At 37.0% G+C, this 23796-nt stretch overlaps 1 protein-coding gene across 13 annotated transcripts; it reads right to left on the bottom strand.

Moving 5' to 3' along the window:
* Nucleotides 1–86: 86 nt before the first annotated feature.
* ZGRF1 (zinc finger GRF-type containing 1) lies at nucleotides 87–23753 on the bottom strand. Of its 13 annotated transcripts, none has more exons than XM_080591216.1 (29): nucleotides 23634–23753; nucleotides 22968–23048; nucleotides 22764–22844; nucleotides 22572–22628; nucleotides 21894–22079; nucleotides 19357–21523; nucleotides 18968–19050; nucleotides 18187–18288; nucleotides 17565–17738; nucleotides 16770–16875; nucleotides 16577–16683; nucleotides 16223–16355; nucleotides 14606–15273; nucleotides 13429–13567; nucleotides 12677–12861; nucleotides 12017–12204; nucleotides 11254–11393; nucleotides 10000–10146; nucleotides 8423–8537; nucleotides 7392–7648; nucleotides 6499–6658; nucleotides 5731–5808; nucleotides 5033–5180; nucleotides 3867–3994; nucleotides 3424–3547; nucleotides 2852–3028; nucleotides 2596–2730; nucleotides 1775–2036; nucleotides 87–391 (listed from the first exon to the last, which is right to left on the bottom strand). In XM_080591216.1, the coding sequence occupies exons 2-29, from the start codon at nucleotides 22986–22988 to the stop codon at nucleotides 276–278; spliced, it is 6384 nt and encodes a 2127-aa protein (XP_080447342.1). In that variant the 5' UTR covers nucleotides 22989–23048; nucleotides 23634–23753; the 3' UTR covers nucleotides 87–275. The 13 variants fall into 13 exon arrangements, with proteins under 13 accessions (XP_080447342.1, XP_080447349.1, XP_080447348.1 ...); XM_080591223.1 differs by having other exon boundaries at nucleotides 6499–6604; XM_080591222.1 differs by having other exon boundaries at nucleotides 18187–18285.
* Nucleotides 23754–23796: the final 43 nt, after the last annotated feature.

The raw sequence follows: 23796 nt of genomic DNA, 5'->3' as shown, positions 1-23796 counted from the left end.
TTGTTTTACAAGATGAGGTTATGTACATACCTGAAGAATAACAAAATGCTAATAGTACAGTTAGGTACTTTATAGGCTTAAAAGGATTTCAGATATCAAGCAGTTACTTTATTCTTTAGTTTTAGTCATACAAACAAGGGATCAAAACAGAAGAATCAGGACAGAGATACAAATAAAATTTTCCCCCATTAAACATAAATACTAGATTTTCAGTAGTTCTGGTAAATTTTATAGACACACCATTCATATATTGTCTTCATAAAATATGTGCACATTTATTTTTCCTTTTTCTTACTCTTTTCTTCCTTCTCCTTTTCCTCCAAATAACACTTAAGAATGTTGTTCAGCTGCTGCTCACACTGGCTTACATGTTGCAATCCATTTTCCCATTCTGAAAGTAACAATAAACAGGATAATTAGATCTCACTTTACAGCACCCATCACGTAATCAGTCTGTGGTGATGAGAATATCTATTTCCAAAACCCTATCAAGCGGCTATAATATTTCTACTTGGAAAATTGTTGTTCTTCAGAGTTCAGCCATTAATGAGATGCTTCCTCTGATGCCAAGTAGGTAAAAGAATATAATTACTATTTTGGGACCTGTTCTTGCAGTGACTCATTACCAGTCGTTTTAGGAACTGAGCACTCCTTTTGCAGTCTCCACTAAGGTCCTATCTCTCCAAAGGGCAGGGCCTTGCCCAGAGGTAAGGAAGCGTCTGGGTTCCGGGGAGCTGGATTCAGCCAGAGCCTATTGAATGTACTTTAGATATTTGGACCTATTCTCTCACTTTTCTAGTTCAAAGAAAATTGCCAAGGCAAAAATTATGATTAAATGTACTCATGCTTTGAGATACGAAGTGTCCCACTTCAAACAAATGGGAAAACTATCATCTGTTTTGTTTTGTGTTTTTTTTTTTTCCAAGCTATGTATACCCTGGGAGCGAGAGAGAGACAGAACAAAGGGGCTGTTCAGGCATTTTAAACACCTTCTAGCAAAGGTGCAAGTAGGTGAGAGGCATCACAAGGATTTTTTTGTTTTAGCTGTATTGAGGTGTTGCTCAAGTGTGTAAATACTCATTTGCAGTAAGCTTCAGCAAATACGCAGAAACAATGTAAGAAACTGATTTTCAAAAACTGTTTCTTTTTGTGGCCCAGTAAAACACATGTATTCACAAGACAATGGCCTGTAAACAAAGCAATCAGAAATTAGTAAGAGTTAACTGATCTCCAGTTGCATTGTTGTTTTTTTTTCCTAGTAACTCAGAAGTTTATTATCCAAAAACAAATGAGCCCCCCAGTTGCAGAAAGACACTGCACATTTGTCTTTCATTTGTTAATTCTGCCTACCCAGAAATACTGCTCTATGGACAAATTTGTTCGTAACGTATTCCTGCCTGGGTCTATTACATAAAAGCAAATTGGGGAAGGAGTGGAAATGCAGTAACGGGGTTCAGGTCTCCTTACCAGAGAGTCTTCTTTGTCCGTCTATCTGATGCCATCCAAAGAAGAAAATTAAAGTCCCTTTACTGGATAACAAATACACCAAGTATAAAAGCAGTTTGCAATAAAACTGCAAACGTACAACTTTCACACTTGAGATCTACTTGCAATATACAATATATGTAGTAAATGTACTGTATTTTACATAGTATGTATACTATACATTTTGTAGTATGTATATTGTGTTGTATATATACTGCTGTAAACAGCATATTCTATCATTTAAAAAGATGAGCTACATGTTTTTGAAAATAAAGGAAAAACCTAATACCTTTGCAGTGATGAATTACTCTTCCCCAGAGTCTGTTCTTACTTAGGCAGGCCAGATTCCCAACAATCAACAAATGCCTCTTTGCTCTTGTTAGCGCAACATTCATTCTCTTTTCTGAGTCTATGAACCCCATTTGTCTTGTTCTTACACAGGACAGAACAATGATCTCCTTCTCAGCTCCTTGGAATGCATCTACAGTGGACACCTGCACAGCTTTGATTTCAAAGGCCTCAGAGTGTACGCTGTTAAGCAAATTCTGAATCTGCAGACAAAGGAATATGGATGTTAATGAGTTACGTTGTTCAGCAAATTGCTTGTCCTGAGCAAAAAAAATCGCAGCAAGCCTGAGTCTACACAAGATGCAAACTAAGAAACAAACTCCAAAGCATGATGACAGTGGAACCTCAGCTAGCTACAGTACGCAGTGAGCCTGTGTTTGATAAAACACCGGTCCACTCAGTGGGGCAACCATACTTTCACTTAGTCATCACAGTAGCCCGTGTCATGCCTTAGATGACTGAGTGAGATACAACTCCAGCTTTGCTACAGAGATGTCTCCACTATCTGTCCTTGCCACATGTACCAACTCGTAAGAGCTCCCAGATCATGTATGAAATTAAGTACTATTTAATTTGTGTACATATGCAAACAAAAAAAGGGAAAGCATTTTTTTTTAATAAAAATTTTGAATTAAAAGATTTTGAATAAGGAAGAAAAGATTGTGACCAGAAGAATGAAATAGTATTGCGTTTTTTTAAAAAAAGAATGATAGAAGAAACAGATTTAAGAAAACTGTTTTACTGATGATATATTATACAAACCTTACACATCTGTGATTTATAAAGAGTAATCACACCGATTACAGATCCTTCTATTCCACTTGCAGTCAGAGACTGGATAAGCTTGACTGTAAAATGAGCTTCTGCCATGTTGTAAAAGCTGTTGTCTTTTTCAGTCTGAAAATAGGGAAGATTGCTAATTTAGCCCTCATTAACAGCAGTTAAAATGTATTTCACTGCCCAGTGACAATGGAAACAGAACAGAGGAAAACCTACAATGAAATGTTTAAAAACTTACTTGCTCCATTCCATTAGCACTATAAAAACATAGTGTTGGAAGCCAATCCAATAAGGGACTTCTTTCTTTCTCAGAAACGCCATCTATCAGATTTCCTTCATAGAACAGCTCATTGGCTATGGCACTAATAGCAGGGTGGCATCGGTACTGTGTCCGAAGTGGTATTGTTTTATGTCCCTAAAGGATTAGGATGTAGAAAGCGGGAATAGCAAATAATAATAATAATAAAAAAAAATCACTAAATGTTTTGGAATGCCAACGTTCACTTTAACAAAGTTAGAACAAATACTGTTGTCTCTGATTCCTCTACCTGGATTGAAAACCTTACATAAAGGTCAGAAGACAGATTCTGTCATTGTTCCTCATTTCTTTCTTGTTTTACATTTTTTGTCTCCAAATGTCTGAGCACTGTGCAAAAAGCATTTACAGAGAAATGCACCAAAATGGAAACCGCTTAATTCAAAAACAGGCTGAAACACTGACCCTCTGACATCTAAATCAGAACTCTTAGTGACTTCAGTAGACCTAGAACATAACCCTCCATTTCTAAGGATGTGGTTAGCAGTACATACCATTAAGCAAAGCCGATCAAAGAGAGTCTGCTCCAATCCTTTTTCGTGAACACTCTCAGACCCTTGAATAGTTGGTGGTAATTGCTTAGGATCTCCAACAAGGACTAGCTTTTCACACTGAAACCTAAATAAGATAACAAAAATTAAAAAGTTCTAAAAAGGACATTAAAATATTAGTAAGCAAAGTGCACACTGTCTTTTAACATCACAGATTGCTTTCCATCAGGCTCTTTTCTCCATCAACCCTTCTTTCCAAAGTAAAATAAAATAGTAACTCAAGAAAGGCATCCAAGAGCAGGCCTCAATTTGTAATTACTCATTCTCTAAGGCAAGACCTTGGAGTTTGTGTCCTATAAAGACACCCAAGTTTGGAAACTATTTGAGGTTGTGTCACTGCTAACTACAAGTTACATCTCTGCTGAAACACAGACGGATGGCTGTACCTTGCGATAGGAAGGAGAGAAGCAGGTTCGGTCATCTGACTGCACTCATCCAGCATCACTACAGGAAACTTGAGATTATTCAAGCAAGGGAATGGGCAGGCAGCACAGGTCGCTCCAACCACTTTCACCTTTGTTATTAGCGAGAGAAAAATGGAGAGAGAAAAAGTTATGATCATTTAATAGTTAATAGTCTAATAGTTAATAAAGTAGTAGTCTCTTTGCAGCACATAACTATAACTTTAGCAATAAAATGCACCTCCAGTAGTTCTTAGCAGTTCTACAGCATGCCGTGTCATACGCAGTCTCAACAAATTATATTCTAGCTTCTGGTAAAAGACACTGTGTATGCACAGGGGAGGATCCAAGGTTAACATTTCTCGTGCTTGGTGTTTTTCTGTGTTCGAACCATTCATAGATTCTTGGCTTTTAAGGCCAGAACTGGTCTGGCACAGTAAGAGTTTAGATTACACAATCCTCCAAAACCTTTTGAGCCCCAGTGGCAAAAATGGCAGCAACTGCTAGGAGAAGCGCAAAAATGCCACATTGCTCAGATATGCTTTACAGAATTTGTAAAGCAAATTCTGAGCTCAGAACTGCTCTGCAACAACATGGAATTTTTTGAGTCTAGAACTGAGGAGGAAAGGAAAATAACTAGGACCAGAAGATTAGACTTTTCCACAGGAAATGGTAATTCTAATCTAAAATCCAATGCTTTGATGCAAAGTTACTCAACAAAATATATTCGAAATGTTTGGTCTTCTTGACAGCTGACTCTCAGCTCTAGGATAGAGTTAGTTCAGTCCTTATCTTTTACCTTTATGATTGTATAAATTTTAGTTTCAAGGCGACAGTAGCAATGTTCAGTAATTTTTCCCTCCCCTCCTTATAAACTAGATTGGTAATATTAAAACGGACTGCAATAAAGTTCATAAAGAGTTTCTATCTCACAGTTTATCATTATGTGGGAACTTCAAGTACAAGAAGTAAGACACTAAGCTATACCTGTGGAATCAAAGCTGTACTAGACTGAACATTCATTTTGATTTTCAAAACATTAGGAGCTTGGCAGTCTCAGGTGTGAGAGCGGCTTCCCAGTTTCTGTTTGCTGGGCCTTGTGGATAAGGCATACCGAATGCTCACTTTCCCACCCCATCACCATGCTGTACCTGTTGCAATATAGTTTTATTGGTCCCCAGTTTATGTTGCTCAATACTCTTCCTTACGTATATTTTTTCAACGGGAGTTAAATCTTCTTTCAGGAGAGCAAGAAGTTCTTTTAACTGTTCATTTTCATTTCCTGAGCCAGCGTGTAAACTTCGAAAAGATGTTATAACATGCGATACAATGACCAAAAATAACAGAGCTTTCAGTGTTCAGTAAACACCCAGTACAGAAAAATAATCGTACACTGTGCTAACCTATCCCCAAACCAGCTGAAATACACATTTGAAATACAAATACAATATAACACCTGTTTCAAAATGGACCGTTATCCCACCAGCTCAGACCCACCACCCCAAGCAAAGATGTACACGTAGTAAATGGCTTCTCCAAGCTATGCAGCTGATTTCAGAGTGGATTCTTTGTGTAAAATGCCAAATCTCTCACTGCCATTATTCGGTTCTTCTCTGCTAATTTCCATTGAAAAGCATTAGCTCCATTCAGCAACAAATCAAATGCCTAAATCAAAGTAAAATTTCTCCACTGTGTCAGGGCGGTGCGAGGGGGGGGACGGGACGCGTGGAGAATGAGATAGTCACATTGCAATCACATTTTGAACAACTTCAAAATAGTCATTTTACAGCATGCATACTATCACGAACCTTGCAATTGTCTCAGATCCCATAAAGATTAAGATTTTTACCTATAAGGAAGAATTGCTTTGGTGATCTTCCTAATACTTCCCACTCTGATAAAATCTTCAAATCCAAGATCAAGTAGACTTCAAAGAAAAAGAGATAATACACATTAGAAAAATGTAAAAACTTTGAAAAATTTAAAAGTGGTTCTAAAGAGGCTAACAGACGCATCAGAACATCAAAGGACACAAATGTCTACATTTTACCAGATGAAGTAACTTGGACCCCAATTCAAGTAAATCAAAGTAAAAAGAATTACCTCATCAAGCTTTGTCTTAAAAATGCTCAATACTTTTATGATTCTCCTCTCATACACAATATTCCGTTTGTACTTTCCCTTCCTACTTTTATCCTTCCAAACCATGAGGTTTAAATCCTGTATTAACCTCTAACAGTTTCTTTTTCTTCTCTTGGTATTTGAAGAAGCTTCCCAAGCCTGATCCTCTCCCCCTCTCTCTCTGCTACTGCCATTTCCCAACACTTCCTGAGCATTCCTACTTTCTGACATGGGTGGATTCTAATAGTAAATTTGATGAGAGTACGAGATTAGTCCCATATAAAACAGTCCAGCCAGTCTGGCAGTCTTTTAGAACAGGCATGCTGTGCAAAGGAGCAAGGGTAAAATTAAAGCCCCTGGGCAGCAATTTATAGGGGAAGAACGCAATCTCTCTTAAGTGTTGTACTGCGAAGAGCAACACAATTATCATTACCGCTGAAGCACACTATTGTCTTTTGAACATCAGTCTGTAAAATCCGAGTTCGCTGTAACCTACCCCAGCAGTATCCGGTCAACGGCAACGTTCGTGGAAGAAGCAATGAGAAGTTTCCACGGAGCTGGTCTTGGACCCTCCTCAGCTTCACTGCTTTCAAAGAGTTGTACTAGGAACAAGATCACAACAGACAGCAAATAGCTCTTTCCAGCTCCAAAAACACCTGGCATTTTAGAAAAAAAGGCAAAGTTACAAGAGAAAATTGTCTACAAAGTACAGTTCTGATCAACCATTATAACATAAAATTATCTTGTGAAATATTGTGCCATAATTCCTCTAAAAACATTGCATGTGCTTGCTTCAGCAGCTGTAAGTATCCAGGGGCAGCCATGAGGCTTACCCTTTACTGCATGCATTGTTCACAGAACCTACGGAAGAGGGTAAGCTATTTTTCCTAAATTTTCTGGTTAAATAGATGCAGTACTTGTTATGAAGTCTCATGCAACCCTCACACTGTTGAAAGAGGTACAGAATAAGGAATTTGAGATGATGATGATTTTTGGAATGACTACTAATTCTCACTAGATTAATACACCTGGCAGCCTAACAAAATCTCATGCAATTTAAGTCTAATAGTATCTGTATGAAGACTGCCATTATTGTCAATGTATTTACTTTGCCAGGATCTTAAAACTTACATTTATGGTAACTGCATCTCAATACTGATTTAGAAATAAATAAATCTTTGAACTAAGATGTTACTAGTGTTTTTATGCATGTTGAATACAGGTAAACCAGGACAGACAGAAGAATAAAACAAGGAAAAATGCACAATGAAGATTTGGTATGATAATTTAGCAAAGCTAATATATTTAAAAAATATCTTTAATATGAAAACGATAAGCAGAAGATACTAAATATATCAAAATTTGTAAATAATTTTGTTTGCTACATACCACGTATGATTGTGATAGGGAAGATCTGATGTTCTTCCACTGGTTTGATATTTTCACGTGAGGTCATCATCTGAGCTATCTGAACCAGTGACGTGGCTTGATCTGGATTCAACGAGAAAGTTTCGATCATCTTTTCAGCCAGTCCCATCGCCACTTCAGTGCTGACAGGTCCATGCATCATTGTGCGTTCCAGGCTCATGGCAGGTGGAGTAAATTTTCTTTTGTTGGCTCTCTTAGGTTTCTCAGAATCAAGATTCCTAAGAGAAATATAACAGTCAAAACAGTACATATGTATGAATTGCATTGCACGGTTCTGACATTTCCACACACCTGACGTCAAAATGCTGAGACTTTACAGTTAACAGTTGACATAATTTGCTGTCCCCTGCTCTGTAATATATGCCTGGGGTGTATATTCCTGCTTCTTATTACTTCCCTGGCTGAGAACTGGATCATATAAAACAGGCTTTTGGCTTTTATCTTATTTAATATGAGGTTATGCTTTCAATCTGACTCACTCCGAGGCTGTGAGACTCGCAGAAATAAGAGTGGTAGAATCACAGTCAGAGGCAGCAAGGGTTCGTTTAATTACTTGTTCGATACTGTGAACCATAAGCAGTCTTGGGAATATCCCCATACTGCTCTGATCCTCCAATATTTTTTTTAAGGCTTTGTGTCAAGTAATTCTAAAAATTGGGAAGAAAAAACAGTTACAGTGAACCCCAGTGAAGTACCTCCATTAATGTAGTACAGTCACCTTTGTTTTATCAGTCTAACGGTCATAGTGATGCCCAACATTAATCTCTAGGTTCTGAAATGTGGGCTGCTGCTAAGTTGAAAGAAAAAACTTAAAATCCATGAGTTACAGTTAAGCAATGAATATATTTTCAATTCTCATCCTTTGCATTGTTTTTCTAATTTTAATTTTCCTCGTCTACTTTTTAAAAGGGCAAACGCAATGCTATTCTTGCTGTTTTTCTGTACTTATTTACGTATTGCATGTTCACATTATCACTGAAATAGTAACTTACATTTTTAGTAGATATGGTATTAGTGGTAAAGTAGATGGATTGAAGTATTCCTCCATATTTCTTAAAGATGTAAGCTCACCACTAGCATTACAAACTAGCAACGCGTGAACAGATACTGAAAAGGGCACAGAAAAATAAAATTAGGAAAAAATTAAATAAGCCAAAATTTCAAATCAGATAGAGAAATGAATTACAAATTGATGAAAGAATAATGAGGCCCCCTCTAACTGAAACCAAGCTAACCCAGTTACCAAGTCTGACTGAATATTATAGAGAGACCTATTAGCATTTCTTTTTAAGGTGTGCTAATTTGAAGCATTTGTGATTCCAACATTAGACACTTTCTGGGATGGAAGTTTAGGTAAAAATCCTTACTCTTTCTAAAAAAAAAAAAATGAAATATTTCAGAAGGCTTTGAGATTTAGGAGGTGAGCTTTGTAAGTAAGCCTTCTGTACCACAACGGTTAAATAGTTCTCTTAGAAAAGACAAGACAGGAACATTACACCAACAATGGGCTAAAGTTCCATCTAGGCTATTTCCAAGTTGTCCAAAAATGAATGCCTAGGGAGAGTATAAGAACAGAACAAGTATTTAATGATATTTTTGCTGAGTTCTCTAACAGTATCATACTGTTCTGGGGCTCAGGGACTGGCTAAGTGAAAAGGGCTTTCTAATACATTTAGTAACACATACATCTCTATTTTATTTTTGTTGATAATTGGTAACAACTATGCATTACTTAAAGCATTATTTTCATTGAACTTAGAGTTTTAGTTTTACAATGATTACAGAATTATGAAATAATCTGTATTTATGACCACAAAGAATAAATATGAAACCCTGTGATTTAATAACATTAAGACTGAAAAACTGTATGTTAACTCTTCTAGACCCTCACAGCTTGTGAGATCCAGTCCTGCAATTCACACTCAGGGAACAAAAAAAACTAAACCTCCCATTGCATTTCAAGTCTGTGATTTTGATAGCAAGTATGTCCACAAAGAACTCGTATGCCATTGTATTTATTTTTCTCAATGTAATTCAGAACAAGAGTTTAATGTAGGTTCACTGAATTATGCTTTGCAGGACCTCTCCATCTAATGAATACATAGAAAGAATAAAAAGATTAATCTGTTAACCTAAAGCACTCAATTAACCTGATTAAGTAGCAAGAATAAAGCCTCTCGTGATCAAGCACACAGTTTTCACATTGCATGAAAAGAAAGCAAGCAGAGCTAACTTGATCTTTCTCTCCCTTTCCATCAATTTAGTTTGACTCAACAGCAAAAATAAGTAACTTTTGCATCACGTTTGACAGCATATTTCTTGCTATTCTGTGACATCTACAGACCTACACTGTTTCACTCTCTCCACTTAAAAGGCCCACTAACCTTACTGTTCACAAATACTGTTTACTGTATTCAAATTACATATTCAAAGATATTTAAAGAAAAACAATACTGTGAATTAAATCACTTTTTAGATCTAAGAAACTCACATCTCATCCTTCATAGCTGGCTATTTTTCTCACAATAGCTGCTTCCCACAATTCTAAATTACTTAGTGTACAACTTACTATTTGATTGCCAGTTTGAGGGGTAGTAGCCTTTCAGTGGTAGTAATTCTACTTCGTTGTTAGAGGATGGTCCAAAGAAGGCGCTACATGCAATGAAGGTATCAAGGGGATCAAAGTTCAGAGTCTTCGAAACAACCCAAATATCATCTGTCAAAATAATACAGAGTTCTCACAAGCTTTTCCAGCTGCTGTCTTTTAAAGAAAATGAAGCCAGACAAAATAGCCAAACATTTACTATGTTGTAAATTAAACCATTGCTAGCGTGACATTAGGCAGTATTAGAAAGTCTTAAATATGTGCTGGTTTGGTTCTAAAAGAATGAAAAAATAAAAAAAAAATTCTAGTACTTCCTGTCTGAAACTGATGGTAACAGTATAGAGCTCTCCTGAATGTGCTTTGCATCATTTGACTTCTGACAAATCTTAAGTGTTACCCATGTTGAGAGTGTTTGGAGCAAATCACTTAAGTATGCTACCAATCTAGTTAACCACTTTTTTCTCTCCCCGTTCAAAACCAACACATATTGCAACCTACAAATGTTCTGTTTTGTCAGGCACAGCTGCTGGGACTAAAGCTAACTACGCTATTCCTGTACTACATATGTTTGCCTCTAACAAAAATGACCAACAAGTTATTCACACACAGGTTAAAGTTTTGCTTATGCACAGCTTCAGAATTTAGAGTTACAAAAATCTGATCTGTCAGAACATTTCAAGAGTCTACATAAAACATTCTCAAACACGTTTGTTTCTCCCTAATTTCCTTTACATAATCTTCTAGAGCAAAATTAACAAACTAGGAAGATAAAAGTATCAATTCAACAGTTACTGAAGCAAAGAACTATTGATGCTGTCAGGATCACATCACTGCATGTTCTCCAACTCTGACATTTTGAAAAGTTAAATGAGATAGGCAACAACTATTGAAACACCGATTCTTACATAAAATTTTCCTTAAATATTATCTATTTGAAGAATACTGGGCTTTCCTGAAACTTCACCTTTTCATAGAATTCAGGCACTCTAAACGTAAGGACATGGAATTTGCTTATTTTATTTTTTTTTAAGTTATTTGAACATTTGCAAAAAAAGATGAAATAAGATACTTCATTGCCCTTCTAGAATCATACTTGCATTTTCAGAGTTCTTCTGCATTCAAAAAAGGGATTGAGGTTTTAATTATATTTCAGAACTTTAAAAGGCACAACATGAATCTAAACACAGACTATTCTTCCGATGCTTAAGGTTTGCTTACCTTTGCTATAGACAGAATAATGCTCCTTTCTGCTTAGTTTGACGTACAATTTATTTTTAGAATCACCATCAAATTTCCCATGTACATTCATAAATTTCTTAAACTTACTACACCGTTGTGTTTGAATTTCATAAGCTTTCCTGTTGAATTGTAATTTTAAGAACAAGCGTGTCATTAATTTCAGGCTCCCAAACGAAAAAATAAGAAAGCCCCACAGACAGGACCAAATTATACCCCACAGACATTGGCTGTTCATCTTGTTATATTAGCAAGATTTAAATATATGCATCTCAACTGAAAAGTACTTCTCTGATATTCAGCGCAGTTAAATTCTTTCCCTGACAGTTAAGCAGCACAGAAGAGCCTTAGAAATAAACTCTAACATTACAATTAGAATATGTATGATATACATCTATTTTGAAAAGCATCTCTAGGAGAATAAATCAAAGTCTATTGCAAATTCTCTTATGAAAGATTAGATGAAGGGTAATTCAAATGCAACCCATAAGGGTTTTCATTAAGAAATTAACATAAAACTGCTGGTAAGCAATTTTGATTCTTGCTGAAAAGAATACTGACCTGAGATGCCACTACTGCGAGTATTAATCCTTCACTTATTTGGCTTTTACACTTGTACACAGAACTGCAACCTCTTTAAACACAGTTACTGAATGTACCTGTTAAATGTTCTTGAAACCCAGAGTTACTAGAATTTTTATAAATCCTGCAATTCACATGAAAGTTTTATATCATTTCAGAATACCTCACCAAAAGCTGGCATCCCTCAAAGAGAGAAATCTTTTGACTTCGGAGGTATGTCCCAATACTTTTTATATCATGAAGCACTACACTAGGCCTGGACTTTATCTGTGCAGGATTTACTTCTTCTATCCACTTGAAAAATGAACACCGCTCAGCTCTTGGGGCATCACAGGCATAGAACAAACGACCCTAGGAAGGGGGAAAGAAAAAAAAAAAAGACCATTAGCACTTTTAAATGAACAAGCAGAAAGAAAAAGTAAAGCATGTGATCAGTACCAGCTGCTATACAAATAAGCAGATAAAAATCTGAGATTTCAGCATATTTAGCTGAAAAAATAAGGTTGTTCTGTGAAATGTGCAGTTTCTGAAGCCAGCCTGTATAATCATGGGTTACAGAAATCCAACATAACCTAAAAAAATATATAAATTCAAGATTTTCACATATATAAAACACTTTCTGAATGGAAAGAACTATTACATCAGCAGTGCTGGACATGAGCAGATACTACAACTGGTCTTAAAAGTGATCTCTAACAAACACATCACTTTAAGCTGTAATTGTAAATCATGCAGAATTGCCCTGTAACTGTTCACACCATATGGTCTATATGACAAACAGACAAACAGCCGGAACTGTAAGCAAACAAGGAATAAACAGCACCTTGTTTTGACCTTCTTTTTTCACCGTAACAAGCTTAGCAGGACGCATATGACTGCAGAGTATGACACCGCTTTCTTTGCTCTCGCTTTGCCCATCTTTCAATGAAGTGTAAAATGATACATCCACTTTTGAAAGAGCATTGTGTAATCTTTGTGACAACTCAAAAAGCATTATGTTTAAATGCTCTTGACATAGAAAGGAGAATAAAAGAGCAATTAGTACAGCCCTAAAATGGTTACACACGTACACAGCATTCAAATGCATTTCACTTGAAACTTTCATTTTTAAACAAAAATCAAAATACTTAATCTGAGTTCTAAAAGAAACGACGTGGCCTGCAAACTTCACATTTTGCACGTAAAACTAACTTGTTCTAACTGCCTTACTTTCATACAAATCGTATTTAATCATGTAACTCCAAATGATACAAACACTAAATAAATGTACCTTTAAAAAAAAAAAAGAAGTAGCAGCAGCTGAGGTAGGACCATAGACTGGTAAACAGGAGCAAGGTTACATAGTTGAAAAGAAGAGTATTGATCTTTTGTTTTGTCTTTACAATTTCTGCTATAGGCTGAATATATTTGAGTATTTTTTTTTATATATATAGATATATATGCAAATCCAAATGCTAACAGTCCTTCCAATAGATGATGCTGACGATCTCTCTCCCTCTCACCCTGTCTTGTAAAGCTTCAGGAATACATTGCTTAAAAATGACAGCTTTTTATACTGCATGGTGTTAGACATACCTGTCAAAGCAGCTTTAAAAATCTGTTTGTAGTGAACATGAGACTGAAATACAATTGGTATGGCAATCTTTCTTTTAGGAAGATTAGCATATTTTACCTTGTCCATATTAGGAAAAGACAACTCAGAAACTGTTATTTCCTAAAAAAACAAAACAAACAAAACAACAAAAAAAGAACTGTTAAAAGTTTTCAAAAGCTTTCAAAACCCTGAGTGAGACAAATTTGGATAAACGGCTACCATACAGATGCACCAAAAGTAGTTTTTCTTCTCTTTTTCCTTTTTTTTTTTTCCAAGTGTATATTGGATTCTCAATAATGATTACAACCAATAGAAAAATTTCAGGGCCTCATTCTGCAACCAGAAGTTTCAAAATGAAGCCTGCTGAAGAAGAACCAGTTTTCTAAAAGCAAAATGTAATATTCCTTTTCGCAAATATTTATGGATTTTGTTAACTGTAAGTACAGAAACATGTATTCAGTAAGACTGCCAACAGCAGTAAAATTCAGTACACATGGAGCTGCAGCATGGTGAGCTTGAGCTATCATTTAGGTTGTACACTGAAGTTAAAATTTGCCCCTGAAAAAACAGCCTGCATTTTTAAAAACACTGTTTTTTGTTTCTTTGGTTTGTTTTGTTGTTTTTTTTCCCCTCAATTTACTCCATTTTTTTAAGATAGTCTACCGTTCACAAACAGGTGCAGTAATTGCTGATTTTTAGGCCCTTATTCAAGGCCATAATTTGCTTTTTCGTAATTAAAACTGATGATGTTTAAAATACTTCAAAATTAGAGACTATGCTTTGAAGCAAGATGTGGGCATTCATGAAAATGTTGCTCTTTCGCAATTAAGAAAAACACTTCTTAAAAACACATTCTTGCAAATCAGTCCAATGGATTTTATTTCGTCTTCCTGCCATCAACATTTGGACTAAAAGTCTAAATCTGGTGCCAATGTACACCAAGGAATTACCTTTGCATAGGATTAGTCACATCACCTAAAAAAGAAAATCATTAGCAGCTGCTGTCCTGCAGCAGAGACTCTTGTGTTACTACACATATAGAACCGTTTCATCCAATCATACTGATAATATCTTGCAGGAAGTCAGGAAAAGGAATTGCTTTGTCCAGAAAAATGTGTTTCTGTCAGTTAAACTGTATCTGCTTGAACAGTTACACACCTGGACATCTCCTGTTACAGTGTGGCAGCTCAGGTGACTTAACACCTTTTGTGTAGGTTCACCTAAAGGAGCCTGACCTAAGTGCAGAGAAAGTAACTTCCTCTCTGAAATCAAATCTTGGCTGCTGCTCTTTGCGCTGCATTTACCAAGCATGCTCTTTGCTGTCTGCAGAGGCGCAGAGCCGGGAGCGTTTTCATTCACAGCGCTGCTCTGGCTCTCTCCTGTGTCACCCAGCAGCATTCCGAGGATGCTCTCAGGACAGATGCCATCCGTCACTTCCACATCATCGCTGTTTTGAGTTATCAAGTCACACTGAGTACTGCTTTGATATTTCAACCACTTGCTTTGTCTACAGTGCGAAGTCACATTAGGGAACACTGGCTGTACAGATTCCCTTTGTCTGTCTTCCATATACTCTCCAAACACGGAGGTTTCATAATTCCTGTCCTCAGGGCCAGAAGCACTGATAGGAAACGCTGCTGACTTGCTGCTAAAACTGACGACTGAAGAGCCAGAAGATTGCTGACTCTTCTCGCTGTTGGTTAGAAAAAATTCCACGTTGGGAATCTTCTCAGTGCCAGGAACAGTGACAAGTGGAGTTCGTGTTTTAACTGTGGGTTTGAGTCTTGCAGGGCTGCATTCCTCTGGATAGCTGCGTTTCTCCCATGCTGTAGAGCAAATACGTCTTATAAGCAACTCGTAGCACTTCCAGATGGCACATTAACTTCAGACGTGCAAAAAACTATGATAAAGAAAGAATTCCAAGTCCTTCGTTTTACATCCTGACTTCTAACTGACAAGCTCTTTTTACTGTGCCTGTAGAGTGCCATACTAAATTTCCATATAAAATGATTGATTTCAAATGTGATCCTTTAATATTTAAATCCATACATCCCAAACACATTTCTGTAGGCACGCTACTTAATAAAAGTAAATGGTTGGTAGAAATTATTTAAACATTAATTTGCTTTGGAGGTTATTAAACGGATATTGTTGGCAGGTCAGTGACAGCTGCCATCTGGAAAGGAATCAGCTTAACATCTCTTCCTTTTTCCAAAAAGATCACCCACAAAACTGTGCAAAATTAATATTAACCAATGGGGATCAATAGATTCCTACTACCACAAGCATCCTGCCGGCTAAATTCATTATCAATAAGAAGTGACAGTCAATGACAGGTGTCAACGTCATCACTGGAAGCGGGTCAGAGGGCAGCTGAATATGGATTTCAAATAAAGCAGGTAAATGAATGAAAACATTACTACGAATTAGAAGCTTAGCTTACAGCCTTTTTCACCCCTCCAGACTGGAAGATTTTTTTTTTTTTTTGAATAAAATTACATCATTGTACTTAAGTTTCTATCAGGAAAAAATAAGCGGGGGTGCAGGGTGGGAAGTATGGAATCCCAGGCTAATTCAGCTAATCTGGAAAAAAAATAATAAAATAAAATAAAAATAATAAATATTTTTTTAAATAAATAAATAAAAAAAAGTTATCAAGACATATCTCAGTGTATTTTCAGTGCCCAGGTTTTATATAGTGCAACTCAGTGTGCTTCAAAAATCATCAAACATTTCCTAGTAAAAACAATGTAAACTGCAATTAGAATTTCTTACTGAAAACATTTTCTGAAAGTTCAGAATCACTTGGAAGGTTCCTGTGAATCAGGGGGGTCTGGATGTCTTGAACAGTTTCTTTACTTCCTGAAGCTGGAGAAACTGAGGAAGTCAGTTGTACTGATGAAATCATCTACAGAATGAAGAATTAACATGTCAAGTGAATGACTGGGTAAAAAACAAAACACAATAAACACCCCGATGATAGCTCTTTTGTCACTTTTCTCTCTCTTGTCATTCTAGACAAATAAAATGCCTCTGAGTTGAGATAAAAAAGTAACAAATAAGACATGAAGTTGCTGCTATGAACAGACAGAAACCCCAAAAGATCTCCAATAGACAGTCAGCTCACACCTTGTCAGCTTCCCATGACGACCACTGCGTTCGTCCCAGATTAGAACATGAAGGTGAGCCTGACATTATCCACAGTGGAACTTCAGAGTGTGCATTCAGTGCCAGTGCTAGGAAAAATATGCAAAGGACAGAAGTCATGCAGAATAATTGTTCCGAGGCCAATCACTGCCATTCAACTTTTACTTCCACTTACGGGACAGATCTACTATCGATTCTTTAATAAAGTTAGACTTCTTTTCAAAATTCTCCTCTCCAATGAAGTTGGTATCATCCTTGTGAAGCCTTCCTGAACCTGGAGACTGTACCAAGAAAGTATAAGTAAAAACTTGTTAGAATTTAAACTTTTAACCTCTTTATACACAGTATCTTTGTGCAAAGATCTTATTTCTAATTATAAATTTCTGTATCTCTAGCCCATTCTGGAAGGTTAAAAAAAAAAAGCATCCATATACATACAGTAATAGAAAAATAATATTTTATTTAATGTTTCATCTCACGTTTCTTTACGTCCATGAGGAATAATAATAATTCTTGTAGTCCAAGAAGGAAAGTTTTCCAAGAAGGAAAGTTTTAACCCTTGTTTTGGAACCATGTAGAAATTATAGACAAAATTTCCAATCCAATCAATTATACTGCTATCATCTGGAAACAATCATTATAAAAGCTCCTTGACACTTTTCACTTCAAGGCATCTGTTCTGTTGGTTTTTGTTGTTGCTGTTGTGTTTTTTTTGTTTTTTTTTTTAAGTGAAATTGATCATAGAATCAAAAAACAATTTATATCTTGCAAATGCATATTCCTGTGACAAAGATGAGGAATAAAAATTATGTCTAACTGCAAAAGTTTTAACCATAAAGTATTACACTTGATTCTTAGTCATTTTGATATGATTGCGTTATTCTGAAAATGAATTCTCTTTTGTCCTATGTTTTCAGGATATTTTCTTGCAATAAGGTCAATAAGAATAACTTTGAAAAAAACGTTTTACCTGGCTGAAGTCAGAAAGAACATAATTGCTTGAAACCGGAGGTGACAAAAATCTCTCAGCTGCAAACTGCGTATTATCTGGGTACTGCTGCCATCCTAGCTGCGAGCAGGGATTCCTCAACATTATCTCACTAGCTGCTGATCCCTTTATTTGGTGCCCTTGAAACTCAACAGGCTACACAATACATTGGAATTATTAACTGAATAAATACTGCTCAGGAACTACCTACGACTGAAAAAAAGTACTTTTCATAAATATAACAAAAATAATCTCTGAAACTAGGGAAAGAGGAAAAAAAACACCCCATGCTTTGGAAGGTATGTTTCTCTTGCTGCCCCACAACTCAGCGCCAAGAAATTTTTTGTGCAAATCTCTGTCAACAGAAAATTGTGATATTCTGACGTAATGTGTTTAGCCTTACTTTCATATTGTAAAATTTAAGTTTAAACTATCAATGGAAGACTTCTCACAGAAAAATGTACTAAAACGTGATCTGAGAAGCAAGTTACGAAACTGGTTAAATATTTATTAGAACTTATTGTAATGTATTGAAAGTAGTCAGCTACTGGCTTGAATGTTAAGAAATGCTATTAATTGCACTTCAGTTCCACAGAAATTGTACCTTTGGTTGACAGTCAGATGTCCTAGGGTCTCTTTGGCCCAGTGCTATTGGTGGAATATACAACTCAGTTTGCTGTAATAAACTGTCCACACAGTTGGGCTGCTATAAAAGTATCAAAAGCTAATTAGTCTAACAGCTTAATAACCTCTTAAGGTGAAAAGTTAAGCCAATACATCAAGATTTTTCCAAAGACCCGATCTATTTATCCAACAAAAAGTGTTTTAAATTACAGCTTTTTATTGGAAGCCCAGAACAGTCCATGATAGGATAATAAACTATACTTGCTACTCAAATGGAAAATGAGAAGCAGAATTTAATGTAAAATCTCTCTTTCCCTTTGGAAGTGATTGAAAGAAAAAAAACTGTTAATAGAATAGCACGCAAATTGGTGTGAAGCATCAAGCACAAACAGATTGCTGCTGTATTTCAAGCTAAATGCTAAAAATTCTACATTCAAAAAGATGATGAAAGAAAAAAAAGATGGTAAAAGAAGACGAGGTAGGGAAGTATTAGACTTATTAATGATGTGATACTAAACATAACTAGATATTACAATTTGCATTATGTTTCTTGTCAGACTTTTAGCCTCCTGAACTAGCAGTAAGGTCTGCAGGGTGACTTTTTTTTTTTTTTAAATCTATCAGCTTCTTAGTTGATACCACTAAGCAATTTCCAGCTCAACCTCTATAGTCTGATAAACCAGGAATTGTATTCAGGAAGCCTCATAGAAAGTGAGTTTATTTTGTAGCAACTGATGTATATAATTAAAAAAAAAAATTACCAAAATGCCAGAAGAATCAATGCATGAACATGAAGATGCCTCTATTCTTTCTGAGTAAGGCATTTCTGTAAACTCTTTTATAGCTACGAGAGATAGAAAAGCATAACAAGATACAACAGTCATTTGACACGAAAACATCTGAATAATTACTGACTTTGCAACCCTTACCCATACAAATAATTACACAGTTAAGATCAGCTAAACTAAAGAAAACAGGGAAGCAGATTTGGAGGACATGTTGTTGCCTTAAGTGCTAAACATTGCATGAAGTAACCTTCATAAACATCACTACAAAAGTATGACTTCTGAATATGAACTGCCCAGCAGGAGAGATAAGAGTACAGAAGTCAAACAGGTAGAGTCAGACATAAAACAGAAGCTAACCTAACCTTCATCTGTCACAAGTGGCTCAAATATCTCTTTAGAAGTCTCTGCTTCATATAACATGCTATTATTTTCCTCCATCTTTTGTAAGCTTTCTAATGCTGTGCTATGTTGAGACAAAGCTCTTAGAAGAGCGATATTGTTTACCAAGTCAGGAAGATCTGATGAATTTTCAGCCATTGCCGTGCATTTCAGGCAATCCATTCCTATTCTTTCACCTTTGCAGGCTTCGTGAAAGGCATTTATGCTCTCTACATTTTCAAACTCAGTTTCACCTATTTCTGCTTCCTCTGGAGCCAAATGGCCTTTTCCTAAAGGATAGATAGCACTTCTGGAAACAAGAGTATCTTTCTTGCATGAAATGCCAAATACATTTTGATGATCTTCTGCAATATATTGAAATGGGCCACAGCAAGGATCAGACTGTTGTGACAAAGCCAGCAAAGGACTACCTGGTTTAGTGTCATCACTCTTAGTACCCCAGAAATGTTCTAGATCATTATCTGGGGATTTTGTACGTCCAAGCTGCATAACATCTTCTTCAGTCCTTTTCTCCACTGGAGAAATTATTCTGCTGGTAGTAATACATGAAACGCTTTCAGTGTTCTCAAACATAACCGATTCAGGGTGACACTCAATAACATTTGTGTCATCAGGCAAAAGATCAGAGTGTTTGTTTTTTATCCCTGGCATGCCATTAGCAGTATTCGCTGTGCAGCCACCAAGATCATCCTTATTGTTCATGTCTTCGACACTTAGTTGGTTTTCATTCATCTCCATTAAGTAGTTTCTCTCATCCAAAAATTCCGCTGTGATTTGGGTTTGGTTTGCAGAGTCTTCCACAATTCTCTCTCTCTCTCTAACATTGTTGTCACAAAGCTGCAACAGTATTCCTGCAGCACAGGTATTTCCATCATTCTCTCTGTCAAACGTTGAACATTTGATTTCTTCCTTTTCACAGCAAGAATGAAGCCTCAATGCAGTATTTGGTGCTACATCTCCCTCTAAGCGGTCTGGACTTTTTGAAAGCACATCTTCCTCAGGGAGCTCTTTCATATTTCTTTCACACTGGTCTCCATCATCTGTGTCATTAAAATCAAAAGCCTCCAATAGATTAAAGTTAACCTGCATTATCTGCTCATCTTGTCCGCAGTCTTTTTCACATGTGCTTAATTCCTCCTTCACAATTCCAATTTCAGTCAATGTTACGTCCCCAGAGACCCCCAAGTCCCTATGCTCTCTTTCTGAGCTTTGCTGTGGCTGAAGGTGACTTTGTGACTTGACGGATGAATTCTCCCGAAGACCATTAGTCATCGAATGCTCTCTGCGTGTGGAGAGATGTGTTTCAAAGATGGTAGGGCTTGCAGAACAAGAAGGGACAAACTGGCTTTCATGTAGTCTACTTATGGTGGATTCAGATAGGAAGGAGCTATTTGTATTGCAGGGATCCCATAAGTGTCGACTTAAATTATTTGCCTTTTCGCCACATTTTTGTCCTGTGACTTCTTTATCACAAGGTTCAGACAAATTTAGAAGCGTTTCAGCATTCCATTCCTTTTTATCATCTACAGTTTCCTTTGTAAAATATAAGTTCTGAATATTTTGAGCAAGTCTTTTATCAGAGTTGCCTGAAAAGGCAGGTAGGGTTGTGCTCTTTGGGTTACACAAACTATTCGTGTTTTCTGGTGCTTGAAATCTAGAAAGACATTTGGTGACTTCAGGTGTTGCTTCCTCTCTGCATGCCTGTGTTGTTTTAGATTTCAGAAGAGCTATTATCTGTGCCGTGCTCCTGATGTTCTGTGATACTGCCCCATGACCAGTTGTCTGACCACTAGATTTGGTGTGGCCAGTAATTAGAGGAGATTCTGGCTTCACAAGGGACTGATCAGAGCTTCTCTTCTCTATTTCATTACACGTATCAAGAAACTGAGGCGAAACCAGTGAGAAAGACCCATGGTCTCTATTGTTATTTGTAAGTGCATCTTCATGAAAGTCTGTAGATAAATTTGTTTCTGCATTCTTCTCACCAATAGTAGAAAACAATGGAGAGGTAATACAAAACTTGGCTGGAAAAATACCCTGACACTGCTTAGATATAGATGATGTTGCCGGGTTTTCTCCATCTTCCATTGTTGGTGTTTTCTTTTCAACTTGGCGTGGCCCTTGGAAACCCTAATAGAGGAATTTAAAATTAATTCTCCTCAGAAATCAGCTTCACATTTTGTAAGCAAAAAAGTTGAAAATAGAGCACACTCCATAAAACATATTCTGATCAGATAGCACGTGATGATTCCACACGTGTATAGAAGTAATCTCAATCCCTTGCAATTTTCACAGCAGCCTTAGCAGTGGTAATCCTGCTAAGCTAAACAAAGATTTAGTAAACTTTGGAAAAAATAGCTACGACCACTAACATGTCCTGACTTACAGTTCCAAAAAAAGCAAGAAAACATTGTTGATATATTTACTATTCAATTAAAAGATGCGATCTTTGTGTTTTAAAACGCACGTTAATATCAAACAACTTTTTGAAGAGACATACCGTAAACTTCCTTTTCAAGCCAAGAGACAAATGTCTTGAGGGTAGAATACCAGGCTTTACACCATTTCTATTCACTTCTATTATTTCTGCCTTCCTTGGCTGATCTTCACAGGGTTTTTCATTCACTTTTACTGCTTCAACTGTGATCAAATATCGTTCACTTTCTAAATTATCTCCAGCATTCACCTGGAAAAGAGAAAGAAGCAGTATGTACATAATAGTGCCATATGAGAAATTATACGTCTTCTAAATATTGTGAATACTGACAGGTAAAAAATTCAGAAACGTTATATTTTACACTCAGCACATCACAATGCCATATAAATAGTTAAGATTAAATAATACTGGAAGAGACTAGCATCTAGTTTCAAATTATGCTCATTTAATATATTACTGTAATACACTGCTTCTACCCAAAAGAAATATAATTCTGTAAATCCCCCACTTTGGCTCTGGAAGAGCACTAGTAAGGCTTATCAACAAATGGAAGCTGGGTTAGCTTTCCACTGCTTACATTGTAGCAGACTTTGATGATATTTACAACAGAAAACTGCCATATTGCTAGGGAAAAAGTACTACCATAATAACCAGACAAAAAGGAGTTTGAAATGCTTCCTGAAACGCAAACCACAATCCTAAGCACAGAAAGATATAAGAAAAAAATCAAACAAAATATACCTGGGATTTTATAAACATACTGTCCAAACACTGCCCTTTATCATCAAACAAGATTGCCTGCAAGGAGAGAGAGAGAAAAAAAAAAAAAAGGAATTTTCAATAATCAGTTTTATTTCACAGATCAACCAGATCGCCACTGATCATCCAGCAGCAGCAGAAGCTACGACAGAGCGTTAAAGCTGAGTCCTTCACCTTATTTCCTCCAGTGCTAATCTTCAGAGTTCCATCTTGCCATGTTTTTGATTTTTTCATTTTTTGGTGAGTGTATAATACCTGGTTTAAAAGCGGGAAACGTTGAAACCACAAGAAGTAAGAAAACGTTTAAATTAACACAGCAGCTATAACGTCGTTTAGTTTATTTTTACTTAGCCGTACGGGGTTCAAAAAAAGACTTACAGTAAATTCTTGAGAAGACATTGCTTTGGCAAAACAGTCATCCGACAGCTTGCTGTGCAAACACTCACATCTTCGCACCGTCTGAGAGGTGGGGAAATGTGCAGAACAAGCCAGTGTCGTGTGGAAGACGCGTGTACAGAAAAACAGATGTCAGATCACTTTTTTTTCTCTCAAAAGAAGCAGATACAAGACAACGTAAAGGCAGTGGGGTATATATATAGCTGATGAGGCCATTTCAAAGACACACCTTAACAGTAATGTAATGCAAAGCCTATAGGCAAATATGGTGTTTTTATAGATATTAATGTACTTTCTACGTTTTAGGGGAAGTAATTTGTTTAAACGAACGGCTGGTGGCTATGAAAACCTGCAGTGACCATGCTGCGACTCAGAATCGACCAATTTATCCTACAGATGTTTGCTTGCAGCAAAAAATACCATTATTTTTCTGTTAAAAAAAAAATCGGAAGCCGTTAAGCCGTTTACACGCTTGCATTGGCAGCACGGTAATTTAACAAACAGCCTTTGGTGGCGGAGGCAGGACCAAAGCCTTATAAAAGCTCTGGCGACCCTGACGACCCCCCGCCCCGCCCCGCCGCCACCTCAGGGGCAGCGGCACCCAACGGCCGCCGCGGCGCGAGCTGCGCTCCCCCCGCCCCCGCACACCTGAGGCGGCCGCGGCCACCGCCGCGCTCCGAGCTTCCCGCCACAGCGCGCGTGACGTCACCGCGCCCCGCCGGCCGCCGAGGAAAGCCCCCGTCCCGCTAGACCACGCCCCTTCTCCTTTGGCCACGCCCCTCTCACTTAGCCACGCCCCCTTCCGCTAAGC

The sequence above is a fragment of the Anser brachyrhynchus genome (assembly GCF_964034855.1).
Source record: "Anser brachyrhynchus genome assembly, chromosome: 4".
In the NCBI taxonomy this organism is placed as follows: Eukaryota; Metazoa; Chordata; class Aves; order Anseriformes; family Anatidae; genus Anser; species Anser brachyrhynchus.
The sequence above is the reverse complement of the archived record's forward strand: the minus strand, read 5'-3'. Positions and strand labels throughout refer to the sequence as shown.

Bases quoted from the DNA above. Each gene is read 5' to 3' on its own strand.
- ZGRF1 (XM_080591216.1), bottom strand. From the start codon at position 22,988: ATGTCTTCTCAAGAATTTACT. The intron at 12,862-13,428 runs GTATGTCTAACA...TTCTATGTCAAG, and splicing joins TTTTAAAGCTGCTTTGACAG to AGCATTTAAACATAATGCTT. The intron at 392-1,774 runs GTATTAGGTTTT...TGTTACTTTCAG, and splicing joins AGTAATTCATCACTGCAAAG to AATGGGAAAATGGATTGCAA.